General features: G+C 44.9%; 1 protein-coding gene across 20 annotated transcripts in view; it reads left to right on the top strand.

The window, feature by feature from the left end:
* The window catches only part of LTBP1 (latent transforming growth factor beta binding protein 1), a 298,629-nt gene extending 279,665 nt beyond the window's left edge, over positions 1-18,964 (top strand). For all 20 annotated transcript variants that reach the window (XM_036434787.2, XM_036434781.2, XM_036434780.2 and 17 more), the window contains 3 exons: positions 11,348-11,470; positions 16,019-16,168; positions 17,923-18,964. In XM_036434787.2, the coding sequence (XP_036290680.1) occupies positions 11,348-11,470; positions 16,019-16,168; positions 17,923-18,104 (455 nt within the window). In that variant the 3' untranslated portion in view covers positions 18,105-18,964. The remainder of the gene's footprint in view (positions 1-11,347; positions 11,471-16,018; positions 16,169-17,922) is intronic.
* Positions 18,965-19,194: the final 230 nt, after the last annotated feature.

Here is a 19,194-nt window from a genome sequence, read left to right as displayed (position 1 = left end):
TCTTTCTGCCAGGGTGGTGGGGGGTGGGGGGGAGTGGCTGTTGCTGGGCCTCAGTCCACACTCGCCAGGTTCTAGAGACATCTAACAGCATCCAACGTGACTGTATCAAAAGCGATGAGAGTGCCGTTGCCACTTTTTCAGAAAGAGGGAGCAAAGAACGTGTGTTTTAAAACTGCTCTGCTCATCATTTCCATCCCTGAGCCTCTTACATATGCTGCTCCCGCATATCCCAATGGTTGAGAAAGGGCCACATTGTCCGTGTGTGACTGTGAGCCCTGGCAGGGTCCGAGCCTGCCAGGTGCCGGACCTTCCACTTTCCCTAGGAGCCCAGCGCTGCTTGGGGGAACAAGCTGTTCCTGGTGGAGACGGTGCTGCAGAAATGGAGGGGGAAATCGCAGCCCTTGTCATCGGCTTTGAGCATCAAGTGCAGCGTCCAGTGACGCTTTGGCCCCGGAGCAGGCGTGCACACTTCTGGTCCCACAGGTCACCCGGCCAGGGCAAGCCAATAATTATGTAAAATGAGTTTTTAAAGTTTTTACTGATGCTCTTGAAAGTACAAAATTAAAATTTCCTGCAAGATAGGTCAGATGCCATTATCTCATGGAAATAAAACCCTATTGACCTATAAATGAGAGAGAATTTGACAGATTTAAACACTTCTAAAGTACCCAGGGATCCCAGTACCGTGGTTCTTGTTAAAATAATTACACTTCTTTTAAGTAAATAATTAAAATAATTAGATTTAGTGTAAGTAAATGGAACATAATCACCTGAGAAAGTCTTGATCTAAAGCTTTGAAGTTAAATTTTCTTTATGGGACACTTAGGAAGCTGGCAGAGTGCCACCTATTGGTAGTTTAACGTACTGTATCACAGGTGTTTTAACCTTAAGTATTCTTGATGCAAGTGAGGCATAGAAAGGTGAGAATGGTTTTGGGGCGAAAAAATCTCCAAGGAAACTAAGCAATTTTTGAAGTGCCACAAAAGAAATTGCACATGTTTGAAAACTTGTAAAACACCAGTATTCAGTATTAATCAGGATGCAGAGATGTGGGTCCTTTTTTTGCCAAGAGAACACTTTGAAGATCTGCTAGTATAGGTACTATTATACATTGGACTAAAAAAACTTCTAGTTCTGGGAATACAGATTGGTTTTGTACTTGACTGCTTGGAAGAAAAAATAATCATTATAGCATAATAAAATTTTGAAATTACATAGGGAGTTGGCTGATGATTTTTGGTGTATCCATATAGTGGAAATATAGCTACTTTTAAAGGAGACAAGTCTATAGACTGTAATACAGCATTGTGTCTAATTTTAGTTTTTAAACAAGGCAAAGAACGACATGTTTATTAAGTCGTTATATGCAAGGTACAGCTAAGAGTAAGCACCATGACTGAAATGCAATCTAAATTATTTATAATTAACCTGTTTTCAGTTTTAAATTAATTACACACTTTTTCCTTCATTTCATTATTTATAATTTAATTGTGTGAAATCGCATGCCATACAATCATGTTGTATTTCTAAATTAGAATAGTTTATTCCTAGCTATTGTCACATTTAAATATGGAAGCGATGCCTTTATTTATGTATTATTAGCTATGACACTTCCTATCAGCTAATCTACCCCCAGTGTTTTCATGAGGTCCCATAAAAGTGACAGAACTTGGGGTCTGAGCGATTGAGCTCGTGATTTCTTCCACATCCATGTGTGGCCCCTGGGGCTTCCATGTCCCAAAGATCTCAGCATCAGAGGATTCAGAATCCCCTTGGAGGTGTGAGGGGGTGTGAAGGAAGACAGGTATTTGACTCTTGAACTAAATTTGAACCAATAGTGTAACTGGGCAGTGGCTGCAACAGGCCTTTCAGCAGTCACGGTTTGAAGGCTTTTCCAAGAAATAGATTTCCAAAAAATGTTAATAATAACTCTGGAACAGCGTGCACGCGAGGCACAGTGCATGGTGGCCGCCGCCGGTCTGGGCAGTCCCGGGCGTTCGTCTGCCTTGGCTCTGCTTCTGCCGATTGCCCTGGACAGGTCACTCCGGTTGTCCACAGCCAAAGCTGGGAGCTCTCTTGTGAGGTTATGGCAGAGAATACTCTCTGAGCATGAAAGCCTTTGTCATTTGGATCCTGGATCCTGAATAATATGATTAAAGAAAGTGTAGCAGTTCATACAGTATAGTGGAGAATAAAAAAAAATCAAACTCGCTGAAACCGGTTTGGCTCAGTGGATAGAGCGTTGGCCTGTGGACTGAAAGGTCCCAGGTTCGATTCTGGTCAAGGGCATGTACCTTGGTTGCTGGCACATCCCCAGTGGGGGCTGTGCAGGAGGCAGCTGGTCTCTGTTTCTCTCTCATAGACGTTTCTAGCTCTCTATCCCTCTTTTTTCCTGTCTGTGGAAAATCAATAAAATATATATTTTTAAAAATCAAACCGGACACATATGAAAGGCCTGTGTGGAGTGGCAACCCTGCCTGCACACAGAACGTGTGCTCTGCACACACAGTCTGTCTCAGTGGTTGGTGGTCCAGTTCCTTGGGGACAGGGTTCTTGGTATCCCTGGAACTCGATCGAATCGGATGCCATATGGGATGGCAACTAAGCAATTTATATCGTTCCTTATTGAAAAGATGTTTACTTATTTAGAAAGCTTCCCTCCAAAAGGGGTGAAAATACTTTTCTTACTCGAAAAGGGTTACTGAAAACTGAAATTCCTGAGGAATTGCACGTAGAGCTTTGTCATTTTAGATCAGCGTTACATTCCTTCATTTGTGAAACGGCCGGAGGAAGAAGGGCAGGGACGAGGGGAGATACACAGCGGTGGGCAGGGCTTTTCATGTGTGGCATAAGTTAATACTAGTCCAAGTGTGCAAATTTTGAACGCAGATTTTAGAAAGCGAAGTGAGCCTTCACATTGTGGCATTCAGACCCAATGCTCTGTCCTTTCGGTCAGAGCCTGGCTAAATGCTTAGCAGCCTGGTGGGAAACTCTGGGAGTGACTGACCTTGGAGGGGGCAGCGTTGGGTGAAGAAGGTCGGGTGGGGGGACTTGGTTGGTGTGAGAGCCAGGAGTTTCCTTAGAACCCTCCACATTTACAGGAGCCCCGCAGAAGGTAAACCTTGCCAAGACGGGAGACTTCATTACTTCCCTCTTCTCAAAAAGTACAATTTAATTGAACATTAAGCAATTTGATCTCTTTCACCTAATAAATGGAGCAAATTCAATAAAATAAATCCTAGTGATAGAGCTGCCCCTAGTGGGGCTATGCTCATCAGCAATCATGGTTATTCCTCTCCCTGGAATTGTAGTCACAGATGCTTATTGCTGAACAAACTACTTACCTGATGCTTAAGGTCTGGGCAGTGGATTTAATAATTTCCTTAGGGTTCAGAAGGGCAGCTGGGGAGTAGAAAGAACATGGTTTTGCACACAGACCAATTTAGGTTCAAATTCCTCACCTAGCCCGGTCAGTGTGGCTCAATGGTTGAGCATCAGTCTATGAACTAGGAGGTCACAGCTTCGATTCCCGGTCCGGGCTCCATTCCCAGTAGTGGGTGTGCAGGAGGCAGCTGGTCATTGATTCTTTCTCATCATTGATGTTTCTATCTTTTACTTCCTCTCTGAAATCAGTAAAAATATATATATTTTTTAAAATCCCTCACCTAAACTAGGACTTACACTAGAAACCTAATTTTCTTATTGGAAACAAAGGAGCTAAATTACAGTCATTTCACGGGGCTGTTCTGAGATTTAAATGACAAGGTGTGTGTAAAAGTGCACAGCATCTCACACAAAGAAGCTTCATGGGACAGGTTAGCTGACCTTCCTTTTTCCGACTATTCTTTAGCCAGTGTCTGTGTGGTACTTTTGTTCCCCTAATGCTTTTTTTTTTTTTTTTTTTTTTTTTTTTTTTTTTAATATTTTACAGAGAGGATAGAGAGCTAGAAACATCGATGAGAGAGAAACATCGACCAGCTGCCTTCTGCATAGTCCCTATCGGGATGTGCCCACAGGCAATGCACATGCCCTTGACCAGAATTGAACCTTGGACCTTTCAGTCCACAGACTGACGCTCTGTCCACTGAGCCAAACCGGTTTCGGCCCCTAATGCTTTCTTATTTGTTGTTCAGTAGTACCCCCTTATTCATGGGAGATACATTCCTAGACCCCCAGTGGATGCCTGAAACCACAGATACCGTGTTTCCCCGAAAATAAGACATCCTCCAAAAATAAGACCTAGCGCATGGAAAGATAAGACATTCCCTGAAAATAAGACCTAGCGCAACTTTGGGAGAAAAAAATTAATATAAGACACTGTCTTATTTTCAGGGAAACAGGGTAGTACCGAACCCTGTATATTCTGTTTTTTCCTCTGCGTATAAGGAGGTTTAATTTGTCAGGCGCAGTAAGAAGTTAACAATAACTAATAGAATAGGACAATTACTAACAATACACAGTGTAAAGAAAGGTACTGTGGTCTCTCTCTTAACACATCTTATTATGGTGTACTCACCTTTTCACTTAATGGGAGCCCTTTAGGTGCTTCTAAACACATCGAAGTTGCCAGGATCACTGCTCTTGTGCGTAGGGGCCATTATTAGGCAAAATAAGGGTGACTTGAATACAAACACTGCAAGAGCCCAACAGTCAATCTGATAGCCATGGCCGCTGCTGCTAAGGAACTAAGGGCAGGCAGCACGTGTAACGTGGATACACTGGACAAGAGACGATCCACGTCCCAGGCGGGACAGGGCAGGATGGCACGAGAGGTCATCCCACTACTCAGAACCATGTGCGATTTAAAACTTACAAACTGTTTCTTTCTAGAAGTTTCCTTTTCACATTTTCAGACCATGGTTGACCGCGGGCAACTGAAACCACGGAACGTCAGGCCCCAGATAAGGGAGGACTATTGTCTATACTTGTGTCTCTCTGAGTGACTGTCTCTCCTCCTCTTCACTTGGTTGGCCTCCTCCCTGTAGACCAAGCATGTCAAACTCGTGGCAGGTGGGCCACGCCGTGAGTTTGACATGCTTGCTGTACGGTCACTCGCACGGTGGAGGGAACCTTCCCAGCTCTTCTTGGCTGACTTAGTTTTTACCGATAAGCTATTGCCCGTGTCACAGTGACCTGTCCTGACAGCCCTTCTCTCTTCCCAAACCCCACACTGCCCATAGTATTCTCGCTCCATCATTGGATGTCATTAAAGCAAAAGACGATAATGCAGTTCAGCTGACCAAACACTGTGTCCAACCCAAGGAACTAAGATGTGGAGGAGAAACAAGGCTAGAACCCAAGATTTTTACTCTGGGTCCTTTCTCTTTTTAACATGCCCAATTTCCTCTCACAACTCAGTAAGTTTCATATCAGGGCAACTGGATTCTTGTATGTCCACCGGTGACTGAGAGTAAGAATGCGTCCTCTGAGAAGGAGCCTAAGTGGACAGACACCCAAACAGATGTCCTGAATGGAATGTTCTAGAAACGGTCAACATTTTTCTAATTTTGTAGGTTTTGCTTATTTCAGTCCAAATATATATACATACATACATACATACATACATATATATATATGCGCCTGTTAATACTGCTGGCTCAGCATGTATTGGGGTAAATACTCATTTTGTTCTCCCTGTCTCATTCCTTCATTTCCTGGTTGTGTGTGTGTGTGTGTGTGTGTGTGTGTGTGTGTGTGTATTTTCCAAACACCATCATCCATTAATAATACATATGGGAACCTGTAAGAAAAACGCTTGGTCTAGGGATTTGATCCACATTAGACCCGTTTCTCTAAAGCATAAGAATCGGTCCTTGTTTCTCCTGTGCTGGGAAATGATGCAATTCCAGCGTTCGGGGTCCAGCCCCGCTGTGTGGGGAGCAGAATGCAGCCTTTGCGTTATTTCTGCGAGCAGCTGAACTCAATCAGCCCCAGGCAGAGCGCAGGCTTCTCCTCCCAGTTTCCCCACATGCCAGAGTGGCATGGTGACATGTGCCTGTGAGCCCAGCCCTGCAGATGTGTCTGTCATCAGCAGTGGCGGGGCCCTGCCAGGACCCAGTAATGTGCTTCCCATTGCCGCCGACGGCAGGGGCCCCAGACCCACTGGCTCCAGGGGGTCATTTTTGAACTTTTTTCTCTTCAATTTAAAATTAAAATCAGAGCACCATCTGTTCTATGAATCTGCCAGGCCGGGGGAAATGAGTGTGATCAATGGCCTGGGTCTCGTTTAGACCACTTAGTGACGTGTCCCACACCATCCCATGTGTGTCTTTCATAGCTTTGATCAAGAGCTTAGCATTTGTGCTTGGGGGGTGGGGAGGCGGCAGTGGCATGGGGGCTTGGAGGTGTGAATATTTCCATTTCCTGTTCCTTTTACACTCTCCTGTGGCTAGAGTAGTGTTTGCCTCCCACAGAGTACAAGCCCCGCCTGCTAAGCAAAGCTGTTTGTTTATACCAAGCCCTGGGTGACAAGGTGCTTCCTTGTTGATGGCCTTAAGTAAAGGGAAACATTTTTGAGGGGGGGGGAAAAAAAGACTCCAGGGATGGAATATATGTGTTTGTGCGCACACGTTAAGCTGGATGACGTGACAGCTGTGAGGTTCTCAGGAGCTGTCATGGGAAGTTGTGCAAATAGTTCAGGTATCCACTATCCCGGGCTCCATGCCCTCAACCAACCACAATTCACTGTGTCCCCAAGCTGACCTGTAGCCCTGACCAACCCTAGATATAACCAGACCAAACATCTCCACGCTAGGATGGATTCTGGCTGTGGCTGGGGTTTGCCCAGAGGCTCAGATGTGCTAGAAATATGCATGTGCCCAGATCCGGAAGCTGGTGCCGTGCCCGAGACTCATTAGAAAGTCCTGTGATAGTGGTTCCCTGGGAAGATGGTTGAGAAACCTATTCTCACCTCCACACATTTCTGATCGATTCAGGCATACACAAAGAATTGTCGAACACCAGTTTTCCCCCTGTACTTTGAGTTCCATATATCTAATGTGAAACCATGCCATTGTTCATACTTGATCACTGTTCAACCAAGTGATAATATTTGCTAGGCTGTCAACAAGTAAGCCTTATATCTGAGATGAAGGCTTTATTCTCTGTTTGCTTAATTAAAAATTTCTTCCATCTATTAGGAAACTCCAAATAGCCTTTCAACAATATCTAAAGTCATACAGAAACTGCTTTCATTGCCCGTAATTTACTGCACAATCCTTTGCCCAAAGACAACTACCATTAAGTTTTACTGACACTGCAGTTTGCATCAATCATTCGGATGCTGTCTTTGAAAATCCTTCTTATTGTTTAGTAGGAACTTGGTGATTTTACCTATGAGAAAAAAAATTGCACCCTCCAGTTTCTTGGTGTTCCAAAATTTATAAACCATTCCGTAATGTTATCTCATGTTTATATGTCAATAACACAAAGGTAGACAAGCAGGAATTATTATCTACATGTGACATAAAGGAAAACTGAGGTTTGCCCAAAATTGCTGAGCTGAATGATAAATGGTATAATCAGGACTTGAGCTCAAGCTTCTGCCTCTAAAGCTCACATTCTTTTCATTACCCCATCCTCACTTCACCCTTGACCCTGGCCGAGATGAGAACAGAAGTGCGGGCCTGGAGAGGTGACATGGATGGGTTAGTGTGGACTCATCCATGCTCCCAGATAAACAATTACTCAACATTGCATGTCCTGGAAATGCACTGAGAGCTTAGTCCCCTCAAACAAGCACGTCTTCAGATACAACAGAGAGAACACTTAATGCACAAATCATGTTTTGATAACTGACCAAAACTGTCTTGAAGATTGGAATGTTAATATATTAGACACAAGTAAAGCAGCAGAGGACAGTAAGTTCTAGAATCTTAAAAGAAAAATGAATGGCCAGGAAGAGGGGAGGATGAAGAAGATGCCTCAAGTCCCAGAGGTGCCATCCCCGTCTCTCTTCTGTCCCCTGTCAGCCCCTGTTGGGCTAGAAGTCTTCCTAGGAGCCACTTGTGGGCCCCCAAACCCAGCTTACAGTCCCCTTTCTTGATGCTTTTGGGTAAGCTTTTTAAAATCAACCCAAAATATCTTCTGTTAAGCAAATTTTATTTCTTAGTTTCAAGTCAAGTACTAGCATTTCCAGTAAGCTGCCCATCAGCACTTCACCAGAACAGAAATCTGTTCCTTCTCCTCACTCCTCTCACATTATGTCCCTTCCATTTGCTAGACGGTGACAGCCTGGAGGGTGGCCATCAGCTCATGTCTTAGTGGAGGAGGTATGGTCTGGGCCAAGGCCATGGCCAGAAGGTCAGACAGCTCTGGGATGGCCCTGGCTTTGTCAGTCCGCAGCCCCAGGACCTCAAGTCTCAGTGAGGCTCCCCTGAGAGCCACATGTCAGAAGAGCTTGCTCAGCTGTGTCTGGATTTAGTTTTACAAAATAAGAACATGGATTAATTTACTTGTAATATCTATTCTTGATCACAACTGTTGCTTGGATATAAAATATGGAACAAGTCTCCCTTTCAGATGTCCAACAAATGTATAGAGAAAGTCTTGAGAGACAATGACCTCAGCTCTTGAAACTTATAAACATCTCAGCAATCTTGCTCTGGCAGGGAGATCCTTCATTCTTCTTTCTCAAACTCAAAGCAGAACTGACGGCCATGTGTGTTCTCCTTGTTTGAAGTTGGGTTTTGTTGAGTCAAGAATCTTCTTCCAGGATCAGCTCTTTCCTTAATGAAATGAATATTTCTCATGAAATGCTTTCATGCAAAAATATTGGGCGGTCTGGAATCTGTATGTTGTTCCTGGAATGCTCTGTGGGAGGAGAATTTTAGGAAGGGGCAACCATAATCCTCCCTACCCAGATGGCCTTACACTTCCTTGGTGCAATTATAGAAGACAATTGAGTGTGCATATATGTGTGTGTGTTTGTGTACTTATGCTTGCACACCACACACACACACACACACACACACACACACACATACACACATATTTGACTCCTTTAAGTTGAGGGATGAAAGACAGCCTTGAGTGTTCACGCTATTGCCTTAGTGTATTTGTTTAGTTTTGTTACAGAGGCAAGAAAATAGAGGACAGCTCTCCCCACCTGTGGTTCAGTCAAGTGGCTGTTGCCTTGTTCCTCCTTCCCTAAGCATGTTCACCCAGCCCTGGAGTCTGCTAGCCTGCATCTCATAGCTCTGGCAGTGCTCTTGGGGTATGAGAAGCCCCAGAATTTTCATTGTCTTCTAGGTGAATCCTGTAAAATATGTATTCAGAACATGAAGACATGAAGGTTCCCTCTGAAGCCTTCATTGCTACACCTCCTGCACAACTCTGCTCCCAAATGCAGGCTGGAGCATGAAATGCACTGGAAGCTCAGTCACCCCAGCTAATGGGGATCCTAGATCTTGTGCGCTGGGTGGGTCCTGTGAGGAGGACTAAAGGAGAGTTTAGAAGTCAGACGGCCATAGGGCTGACCCAGCTTGGAACTGAGGTCACAAGAATAGTAACCACAGAGGAGTCTATCTGGGGTGCCGAAGGAGAAAAGGCAGGAGTTAGAGATGAGCTGAGGTCGTTGTGGGAGAGGCAGAATAGGAGTGCAGCCAGAGCTTCATTACTGAGTTCCAGTCAGGCGTCATCACATATTAGCTGTCATTGAACCATTCTGTGCTTTTGTTTCCTCATCTGTGAAATGGGGGTGATGATAGTACCTCTTCATAGGGTGGTGTGAGTGAATTAATGAATTAGAGTTTAATGAAATATGTATTAAGAACAGTACCTGGCAAAGAGCAAGCACTATCCATCTGTTAGCTATTATTCCTACTGTTACCTTTACTACACTATGGTGACGATGATGATGATGACATCATAATGTAATACTATCTGTATTGAGTGTAGAGTAATAATAATAACTACTAAATTTATATGGTACTTCATATCATCTTTCCTTGCTACTCTGATTTCTGGATCACCAGAGAAAAATGTCCTCTCTCTCATGAGTGAAACCTGACTGGAGAATGAACACTTTATACCTATCAAGTGTTCACCTGATGGGCTCAGATCAGCCATTCTCCCGACAGGCCTGCATCGCTCTCAGATGGCCCTTTTTCTCAGTTTCTTAGTCTCTTGGGATACATTCTACCAACTGCTCAGCTATTATTTGTTATTTAGAGTTCAAGTTAGAATCTTAATTACCTTCTGCAGCACTCATTGTATGTGGATGGACAGTCATTGCATGTGAACGGAGAGTCATTTTATGTGTATGGACACTCATTGTATGTGGACGGATACTCAATGTATGTGAGTGGACACCCAATGTATGTGGACTGGCACTCAGTGTATATGGACAGACACTCATTGTATGTGGATGGACACTCATTGTATGTGGGTAGACACCCAATGTATGTGGATTGACACTCAGTGTATATGAACAGACACTCGTATGTAGATGGATACTCATTGTATGTGGATGGACACTCAGTGTATATGAATGGACAATCATTGTATGTGGGTGGACATTCAGTGTATGTGGATGGACATTCATTGTATGTGGATGGACATTCATTGTATGTAGATGGACACCCAGTGTATGTGGATGGACACCCAGTGTATGTGGACGGACACTCATTGTATGTGGACAGACAATGTCTGTGGACAGAAACTCGTATGTAGATGGACATTCATTGTATGTGGATAAACAATCAGAGTATGTGGATGGATACTCATTGTATGTAGATGGACATTCATTGTATGTGGATGGACAATCAGAGTATGTGGATGGATACTCATTGTATGTAGATGGACATTCATTGTATGTGGATGGACACTCAGTGTATATGGATGGACACTCATTGTATGTAGATGGACATTCATTGTATGTGGATGGACATTCAGTGTATGTGGATGGACATTCATTGAATGTAGATGGATACCCAGTGTATGTGGATGGACACCCAGTGTATGTGGATGGACACCAAGTGTATGTGGATGGACACCCAGTGTAGGTGGATGGACACCCAGTGTAGGTGGATGGACACCCAGTGTAGGTAGATGGACACCCAGTGTATGTGAATGGACACCCAGTGTATGTGGATGGACACCCAGTATAGGTGGATGGACACCCAGTGTATGTGGATGGACACCCAGTGTATGTGGATGGACACTCAGTGTATGTGGATGGACAGAGCTCTCATGAAGAACACTGAGACACTTCCTGGCCCAGCGGTGTGGACGGGACATGGGCCTGCGGTGGCCACTGCCCTCGCAGATTCCCAGGCCTCTAAGCTGGCAGTAGATGCATCCAGATGCGAGCAAACACTGAAGGCATCCCTTGTTGTTTCTTTCTTAGATGACTACGCCCAGCTGTGTAACATCCCGGTCACAGGACGCCGGCAGCCGTACGGCCGGGACGCCTTGGTGGACTTCAGTGAACAGTATGCTCCAGAAGCCAACCCCTACTTCATTCAGGACCGTAAGCAGACGTTTCCGGTGACTTTGACACTAACTTGTGGTTCAGGATTAGCCAAGGGTTTGCAAAATGTAGTCCTGGGAACTTGTTAGAAATGCAGATCCTCAGGCTGCGCTAGACCTCCGCATCAGAAACTGGGGTGTCATGGCCCCTGGGCTAACCCCTTTGTATCCAACTGTGAGAGCTGTTGGATCAGACCTTGGTCTCTCTGGTGGGGATGCTGCCATCACTATATGTGAAGCAAATTACCTTATTACATTTGCATGACAATCATTTTGTACCCATTAAGTGGTGGTCTAGTGAGGATTTCCTTGAACCCCCAGTCAGGATTGTAGCTTTTGTCACCATGGAAATGACCAAGGTGAGCTGCTCTTAGAAGTATCTCTAGAGCACATGTGTCAAACACAAGGCCCGTGGGCCAAATTCGTCCCGCCAGGCCTTGCAATGTGGCCCGCACCGCGCTGTCATCACTGCACTCCGCTGCGTTTCCATCACAATGACAGTTTATGACTGTTCAGTAAACCATTCGGCCCGCGATTTAGGCTGGATTTTAGATTTTGGCCCCTTCTCTGATTGAGTTCGACACCCCTACTCTAGAGTGGGAGGATCAAAAGCATTGCTCTCCTGGTGAGAAATTAATTTTTAGAATCCACTTGTGAGGGGATGTGTTAAGTAAGCTAGGATCTGTGCCAGCTTTTCCTGCATTTGTTTTCTTGTGGAGGTAGGGTGTGAATACCCTGCTCTCATTGAGAAAGTGACTGCTTTACCATGTGCAGCCCAGCGGCCTGGGTGAGGAAGCCACACCAGCTGCATGTTTCCCCGGGGAAACCAGAGCTTTCCCGTGGAGACTCAGTATCCAAAGTCCGAGAAGCCGGACGGTCCAAAAGGAAATATTAGTAGATAATAGGATAATAGATTAGTAGATAATAACTTCACGAATGGGAATAGGGAAACGCAGGTCCCAGCTGCCTGGCCCCTTCCCACTGAGGGGCCCTCCCTGCAGGGATGTACTCTGCACCAGATTTTCAGGACGGGGTGGGGGGGGGGGTGAGTGGGGAGTGAGTTGGGACTTGGAGAGGCTGCTGACTCACAAAATACAATGAAGCTTTTCCTTTCTTTGGGCCCTGACACCTGCGCATCAGCCTAGCCATGACCGAGTCCCTGAGGGGCAATGCACGCCTGTGATTGCACTTGGATCTGCTTCAGTTCTCAGTTGAAGAGTTTTTTTTTCTCTCCCTTCCCTTCCCCTTTCCTTCTCTTTTCTCTTTCCCCTCTCTCTACTTCCCTTTCTCCTTTCTTTCCTCCCTTCTTCTTGTTTTTTGAAGGTTGTAGTATATTGTTCATCCAGTAGAATTAGGGTGCTCTAACATTTACATGAACAGCCCTGGCCGGGTACAGAGTTTGTAAAGCAACATCCCATATGCCAGGGGTGCGGGTTCCATTCCTGGTCAGGGTACATACAAGAATCAACCAATGAATGCATACATAAGTGGAACAGCAAATTGATGCCTGTCTCTCTTTTCCTCTGTCCTCCCCCCCTCCCTCCCTGCCTCTCTTTAAAATCAATCAATCAATCAATCAATACAGAATTTACATGAACACAGCATTGACACATCTGTGTAACTCCCATCCAGGTTTAGAACATGCCTGTATCCAGAGGTCCTGGTGCCCTTTCCTAGCCCACTCCCTGCAAGGGCAGCCACTGCCCTGACTTCTGACACCTGAGATTTCCTGTAATCAACAACGCACAGGCATGCACGACCTCATGAAATGTGCCTAGATGCACTGGCAGCTATAAGACTGTGCACGTAGGATTTCTACATTTCTCTGTGCTTACATTATAGGCCCATAAACATTTACCTTAAAAAGAGACAGAGAGGAAAAGAAAGGGGGAAGAAATATTAAGGTTGAAATAAAGCCAGCTTACCTGGCCCATAAATCCAAAATACCAGATCAGCTCTGACAACAGCCCCATAGTTTATGTGTGTAGCCTGGATCGCAACATAATTTAGATTTCAGGAAGTTCCATGTTGAAATGTTCTGGCTAATGTACCTTCTTTTTTAATGCTCACATTGCCTTAAAACACTTTTTTTTTTTCATTCAGTACAAACCTTAAAAGGGGAACAAGTTGGTATCACATCCATTTCCTATTTAGCAACATAGGGAGTTGAGATGTAGTCCCAGGACCTCCAGCTTTGATGACAAAATGGCCTTTAGATTTCGAACAGGTTCAAGAAATAGCTCCTCTGTCTCAGACCAGGAGCAAGGGCTCAGTGGCCCTCCTGGAGAAATGACGGTATTGGGTAGGTGGTAACCTAGAGGGGAGGCTAAGGATTCTTATCACCTTTACAATTCGCCATCTCCTGCTTTCTAGATATTTTTAAATATTACTGATGGCGGATGGTGCCTTTAGTGAGAGCAATAGCTAATAAAGCTGGAATCTCCTAGAGCAGAAATCAACTTTTTTCTTATGAGGACCAGATAGTGAAGTGTTGTTCTCATGAAAGCAGACAGGTGTGAGGGGGGGGGGGGGGGGGGGGGCTGTGTTCCAATAAAACTTTATTTATAAAATAGGCAGCAGGGACGGCGCTGTACTGACCCCATCTTAGAGTCCTATGGAAATATTTTGTGGAGTCTACTTGATGTCTGTGTAGGAGCTTCAAATTTCATTTCTTGTCTTAATTTCTAGAATAAAAAATGATTTTACTAGTTTTAAAGTCAAAATGATTTTGCTGCAATACCTGGAATTTGGTTTTATTTTCTTAAGTCGGTATTTCTCAAACTGGCTAGGGGGAATCTGCTGACGTATTCCTGACGACTTGTAATATTTTTTTCCCCTTTAAAATTTTGTAAAAAGGACCTGTCCTGGATATATTACTAAATTCTTTAGGTCACCAAGTTAGACCTAGAGCCCTATATAAGCAGTGATAGTTTGCTGCCCCCTACAGTTCCACTGGAGAATTACATACTTCAAAGGCCTAAGAGTTTGATTTTTTTTTCCCTACATTTTTTTTTTCAACTACAGTTTACAATATTATTCTGTATTAGTTTCAGATGTACAGCAAAGAGGTTTGAAAATCATGTGCTTTACAGAGCAGTCCCCTCTGCCGTTTCAAGTAACCCTCTGGCCCCATACCTAATTATCAGGATATTATTGCCTGTATTCCCTGTGCTGTCATCTACATCTCTGTAACTACCCATTTGTGTTACTGAATCCCTTCCCCTTTGTCACAAAACCCAGCCCCCCAGCACCCTTCTCCTCATTTTGATCTTTCTTTCTTTCTTTCTAAAATATATTTTATCATTGATTTCTTTACAGAGAGGAAGGGAGAGGGATAGAGTTTGAAACATCAGTCTCTTTCTGCACACCCCTCACTGGGGATGTGTCCTCAACCAAGGTACATGCCCTTGACCGGAATTGAACCTGGGACCCTTGAGTCTGCAGCCAACGCTCTATCCACTGAGCCAAACCGGTTTTGGCATCATTTTGATTTTTCTTAAAGCTAATACTTGGTGAGGTCTGGAAGGTGGGGAGGGGACGAGGGGCCACACCCACAGTGTGCTTGAGTCTTTTACATTCACAGCTTCCTTCTCTAGAAAGAGAGTGAAGCACTTTCGCTGCCAGGGTAGACGTTTCTGTGTTATTACACTGCAGCCCTGAGTCCCGTTAAAGCTATCTGAACTCCACAAGAGCATCTTTGTGTCAGCACAAAAGGACTTTGGGTTCAGTAGACACAGGCACGATGTTCTTCTCTCATTTATCAGGATGTTTTGAGTCCCTTTTACTGCCTTTGTCCTCTGATCCCCAAAAACCCTTTTGTGGGGCTCGTTCCCAAGCCAGAGCAAACAAACAGAGCGACAGGCCCAGGGGCCTGTCCCTCCCTCTCCGGGAACTCTAAGCAGCAGAAGCGCCCCTCCAGCTCTCCTGGGTTTTCTAAACAAACGTCTCCTGAACTCTGATAAGTTCACTCTTGGTTCCACACTGAAAGATGTCCTGACCTTTGCTAGTGAAAACTCAGGGAACTTGGCCGAAACCGGTTTGGCTCAGTGGATAGAGCGTCGGTCTACGGACTGAAAGGTCTCAGGTTCCATTCCGGTGAAGGCATGTACCTTGGTTGCGGGCACATCCCCAGTGGGGTTGTACAAGAGGCAGCTGATTGATGATTCTCTCTCCTTGATGTTTCTAACTCTCTATCCCTTTCTCTTCCTCTCTGTAAAAAAAAAAAAAAAAAAAAAAAAAAAAACCCTCAGGGAATTTGGAACTTTGGGTAAAAACTTTACATAATTCAGGGCAAAACCAAAAAGCACACTTGCTGGCGCATTCAGAGTCCAAGAGGTGGGGCTGATGTGTACAAAAATATCCAACATTTTTAATATTTTATGCTTCCTAGTGTGTTGCCGTTATATGCAGTATTTGCTTGCATTGTAATGCTAACGTTAAAGTGTCTGCAATATGTCTGTCTGGTGAGCCGAAAGCAGAACCATCTAGGCTTCAGACGCGGCGTAAGAGGCGGAGCATGTCTAACGCGGCGCCTGCCTGTCGTTGCCAGGCTTCTTAAACAGCTTCGAGGAGCTGCAGGCCGAGGAGTGCGGCATCCTCAACGGCTGCGAGAACGGCCGCTGTGTGCGGGTGCAGGAGGGGTACACCTGCGACTGCTTTGACGGCTACCACTTGGACATGGCCAAGATGACCTGTGTCGGTAAGAAGGGTGCCTTGTGGGAAATCATTCCTTTCCTGACATCTCCCGTGGTCAGACCGCATGCCCTCAGGTACATTTAAGACAGGTACATTTAAGAGCTTCGGTTTAGGAAAATGAGAAACGTCTTAACGATGGAAGGCGGTGGTGGTTGCACGACGACACGAATATACTTAGTGCCACTGGACTAGCCACTTACAAAAGGTTAAAATGGACATATTTCTGTTCTGTATAGTCTACCACAATGTTTAAGAAATTGAGGTGAGCCCGGCTGGCAAGCTCAGTAGTTGAGCGTCATCGACCTATGAACGAGGAGGTCAGAGTTCGATTCCCGGCCAGGACATATGCCTGGAGTTACGAGCTAGATCCCCAGTAAGGAGCATGCAGGAGGTAGCCGATTGATGTTCCTCTCTAATTGATGTTTCTGTCTCCCTCTCTGTTCCTCTCTGAAATCAATGAAAATATCCTATCTAATAAATGTGATATGCAAATTGATCATCACTCCAAGATAGCCGTCAGGGGAGGGGAGTTGAGGGTGACCAGGCCTGCAGGGGAGGACAATTGGGGGTGACTGGGCCAGCAGGGAAGGGTAGTTAGGGGAAATCGGGCCAGCAGGGGAGCAGTTAGGCATTGATCAGGCTGGCAGGGGAGTGGTTAGGGGGTGATCAGGCTGGTAGGCAGAAGTGGCTAGGGGCAATCAGGCAGGCAGGTGAGTGGTTGGGAGCCCGCAGCCCTGGATTGTGAGAGGGATGTCCCAGATTGGAGAGGATACAGGCTGGGCTGAGGGACACACACCTCCACCCACTCCCTGTGCACAAATTTCATGCACCGGGCCTCTAGTATATGTTTAAAAATAGAGTTGATATCTTATGTAAGAACTCCTGTAGAATTCCTCACCTAGAACCATTCCTTGACTTTGACTCTTAAATATAGCTTTTGACTGTGCAGCCAGCAATGTTTTCCCTGAATACTTGACCCAAGCATAAGGGAATGTAGATGTCTGAATAAAACACAACTTCCATGTTAATCATTTGGGAAAAGTTCCTCCTAAAATGCTCTCGTTGCCTCCCCTCTTATTTTTAAAAGCGCAGTAAGCTCACACTCCTCCTGCTCCATGTGACCTCAAATGAACTCCCACACTGTGTTCCAGGGCCCTTTGGCCTCTCTCCTAAAAGGCCCTGGACGTAAAGTTTTCTTCTATTTTTTGTCGTTCTTCTCCCTCCCGTAGTGTCCCTTTCCCTGTTGGTCAGTCTCCATCTGTGGTGGGTCTGGAAAGCGGGGACCCTGGGATTAGTACAGGCGCTGCAAGTGCATACGAGCCTTTCTTTCCTGTGGGAAGAAACCCAAGAAGGTAACGTCAGCCTTAGAGGGGCTGCTCAGAAGGCTGTCGGCTCACTGGTTTGCTCTTTAACTGTGTTCCTCCTGACACATCCCTCTGTTCTCTACCTGTGGAAAAGAATTCACCAGTGGGGTAGCATTCCCAGCCTTCTTGAGGTTTTACTAATTGGTCATGTAGTGTTAAATCACAGGGAAAGGAATTCTAAAATTCTCCCAATATTCTACTTTTGCAAGATCTAGAAAGTCTGATTTACCGTGTTCATGGGATGGAAGCAGCCATGAATGGGAACGCCTCAGGGTGGGGGAAGGGAAGGAGAACAGCCAGGCTGTGTGCAGGCCGGTCGCCTCGATGCCTTGGATAGGCTGTGGGTTCCGTGTCCTCTCAGAGCTGGTCACCTGTGTGGTTTGGCCTATTGCAGACGTGAACGAATGCGACGAGCTGAACAACCGGATGTCTCTCTGCAAGAATGCCAAGTGCATCAACACGGAAGGCTCCTACAAATGCGTGTGTCTACCCGGCTATGTGCCTTCCGACAAGCCCAACTACTGCACCCCGTTGAATACCGCCTTGAATTTGGAAAAGGACAGTGACCTGGAGTGAAAGGAAATCTGCATACCCTAAGCCCATATACTCTGCACTGTGTAAAGGAAAAGAGAGAAATGTATTATACTTGAGACATTGCACCTAAACCCAGAGTGCTGGAAACACGGGAGCAACGGGGTATCGTGTATCCTCAGAAGACAAGGAAAGGATTCGGTGTGAGCCCGACCGGTGCGACAGACCAAATGGACATTTCTCTGAACAAACCAGTATATATAGTCTGTTCATATGTAAAATTCAGTGGAAAAAAGAGGCGGAGCAGAGCTTGCTGTTATTTTAAACAGAAGGTTGTATTATTATGTTGTCTTGTGTTTTTTTGTTTTTGTTTTTGTTTTTGTTTTTTACTATTGCTTGATTAAATTTGGCATTTAAATAGCGGTGGAAATATTTTATATAATTTTTTTTTTTTTTGGTTGTGCAGTTCCTTGGCTACTGTTTTTCTTTTCCTTCAGATTTTTTTTTTTTTAATCTCAAGTGCACAAGTTGTTGGTGAGATGTTGTGAAATTGTTGTGTAAGTATTGTGACACAGGGTCCTGTGATTCCTAGTTGGGAGCATTTTTGAATTCAGCTTGTCTGTCCTGTGGAGCAGGCAGCGATGTTGTTTCCACACTTTTATACACCTTTGGAGAAAAGTACTTTCTACTTGCAATGTATTGTCTGATTCTGATGTCCATTCTTAGCCAAGCTGCTAGTAGGTGTCAGGTGGATCCCTCTTGTACATTGGAATGGAAGAACCAATGAACTCACATGAAAGAATTGTAATGTGTGAAGTATGCCTGGCGAAAATTTTTTGAAAACTTGATGATCCAAGCATATTTACCATTGTATGTTAAAGCAAAATAAATCACCATTTTTTTTTAGAAAAAAAAATCTACCTGAGAGTAATTGTCAATGAGTATACGTGTACAAATTGTATCCCCTTTCCCCCACCTTTATTTTTAGCAGAGGTTCCCTGTTAATGTAGAGTTGTTGGCAGGCTAACTATTAAATGTGTTAGATGCCTAAAGGGCTGGACGGTGTCCCCTCAAAATGCATGTGTTGATGCCCTAACCATACAGTATTTGTATGTGACTGTATTTGGAGAGAGGG

The sequence above is a fragment of the Pipistrellus kuhlii genome, unplaced genomic scaffold (genome assembly GCF_014108245.1).
Source record: "Pipistrellus kuhlii isolate mPipKuh1 unplaced genomic scaffold, mPipKuh1.p scaffold_m20_p_13, whole genome shotgun sequence".
Lineage (NCBI taxonomy): Eukaryota > Metazoa > Chordata > Mammalia > Chiroptera > Vespertilionidae > Pipistrellus > Pipistrellus kuhlii.
This window is presented reverse-complemented; position numbering and strand designations above follow the sequence as displayed.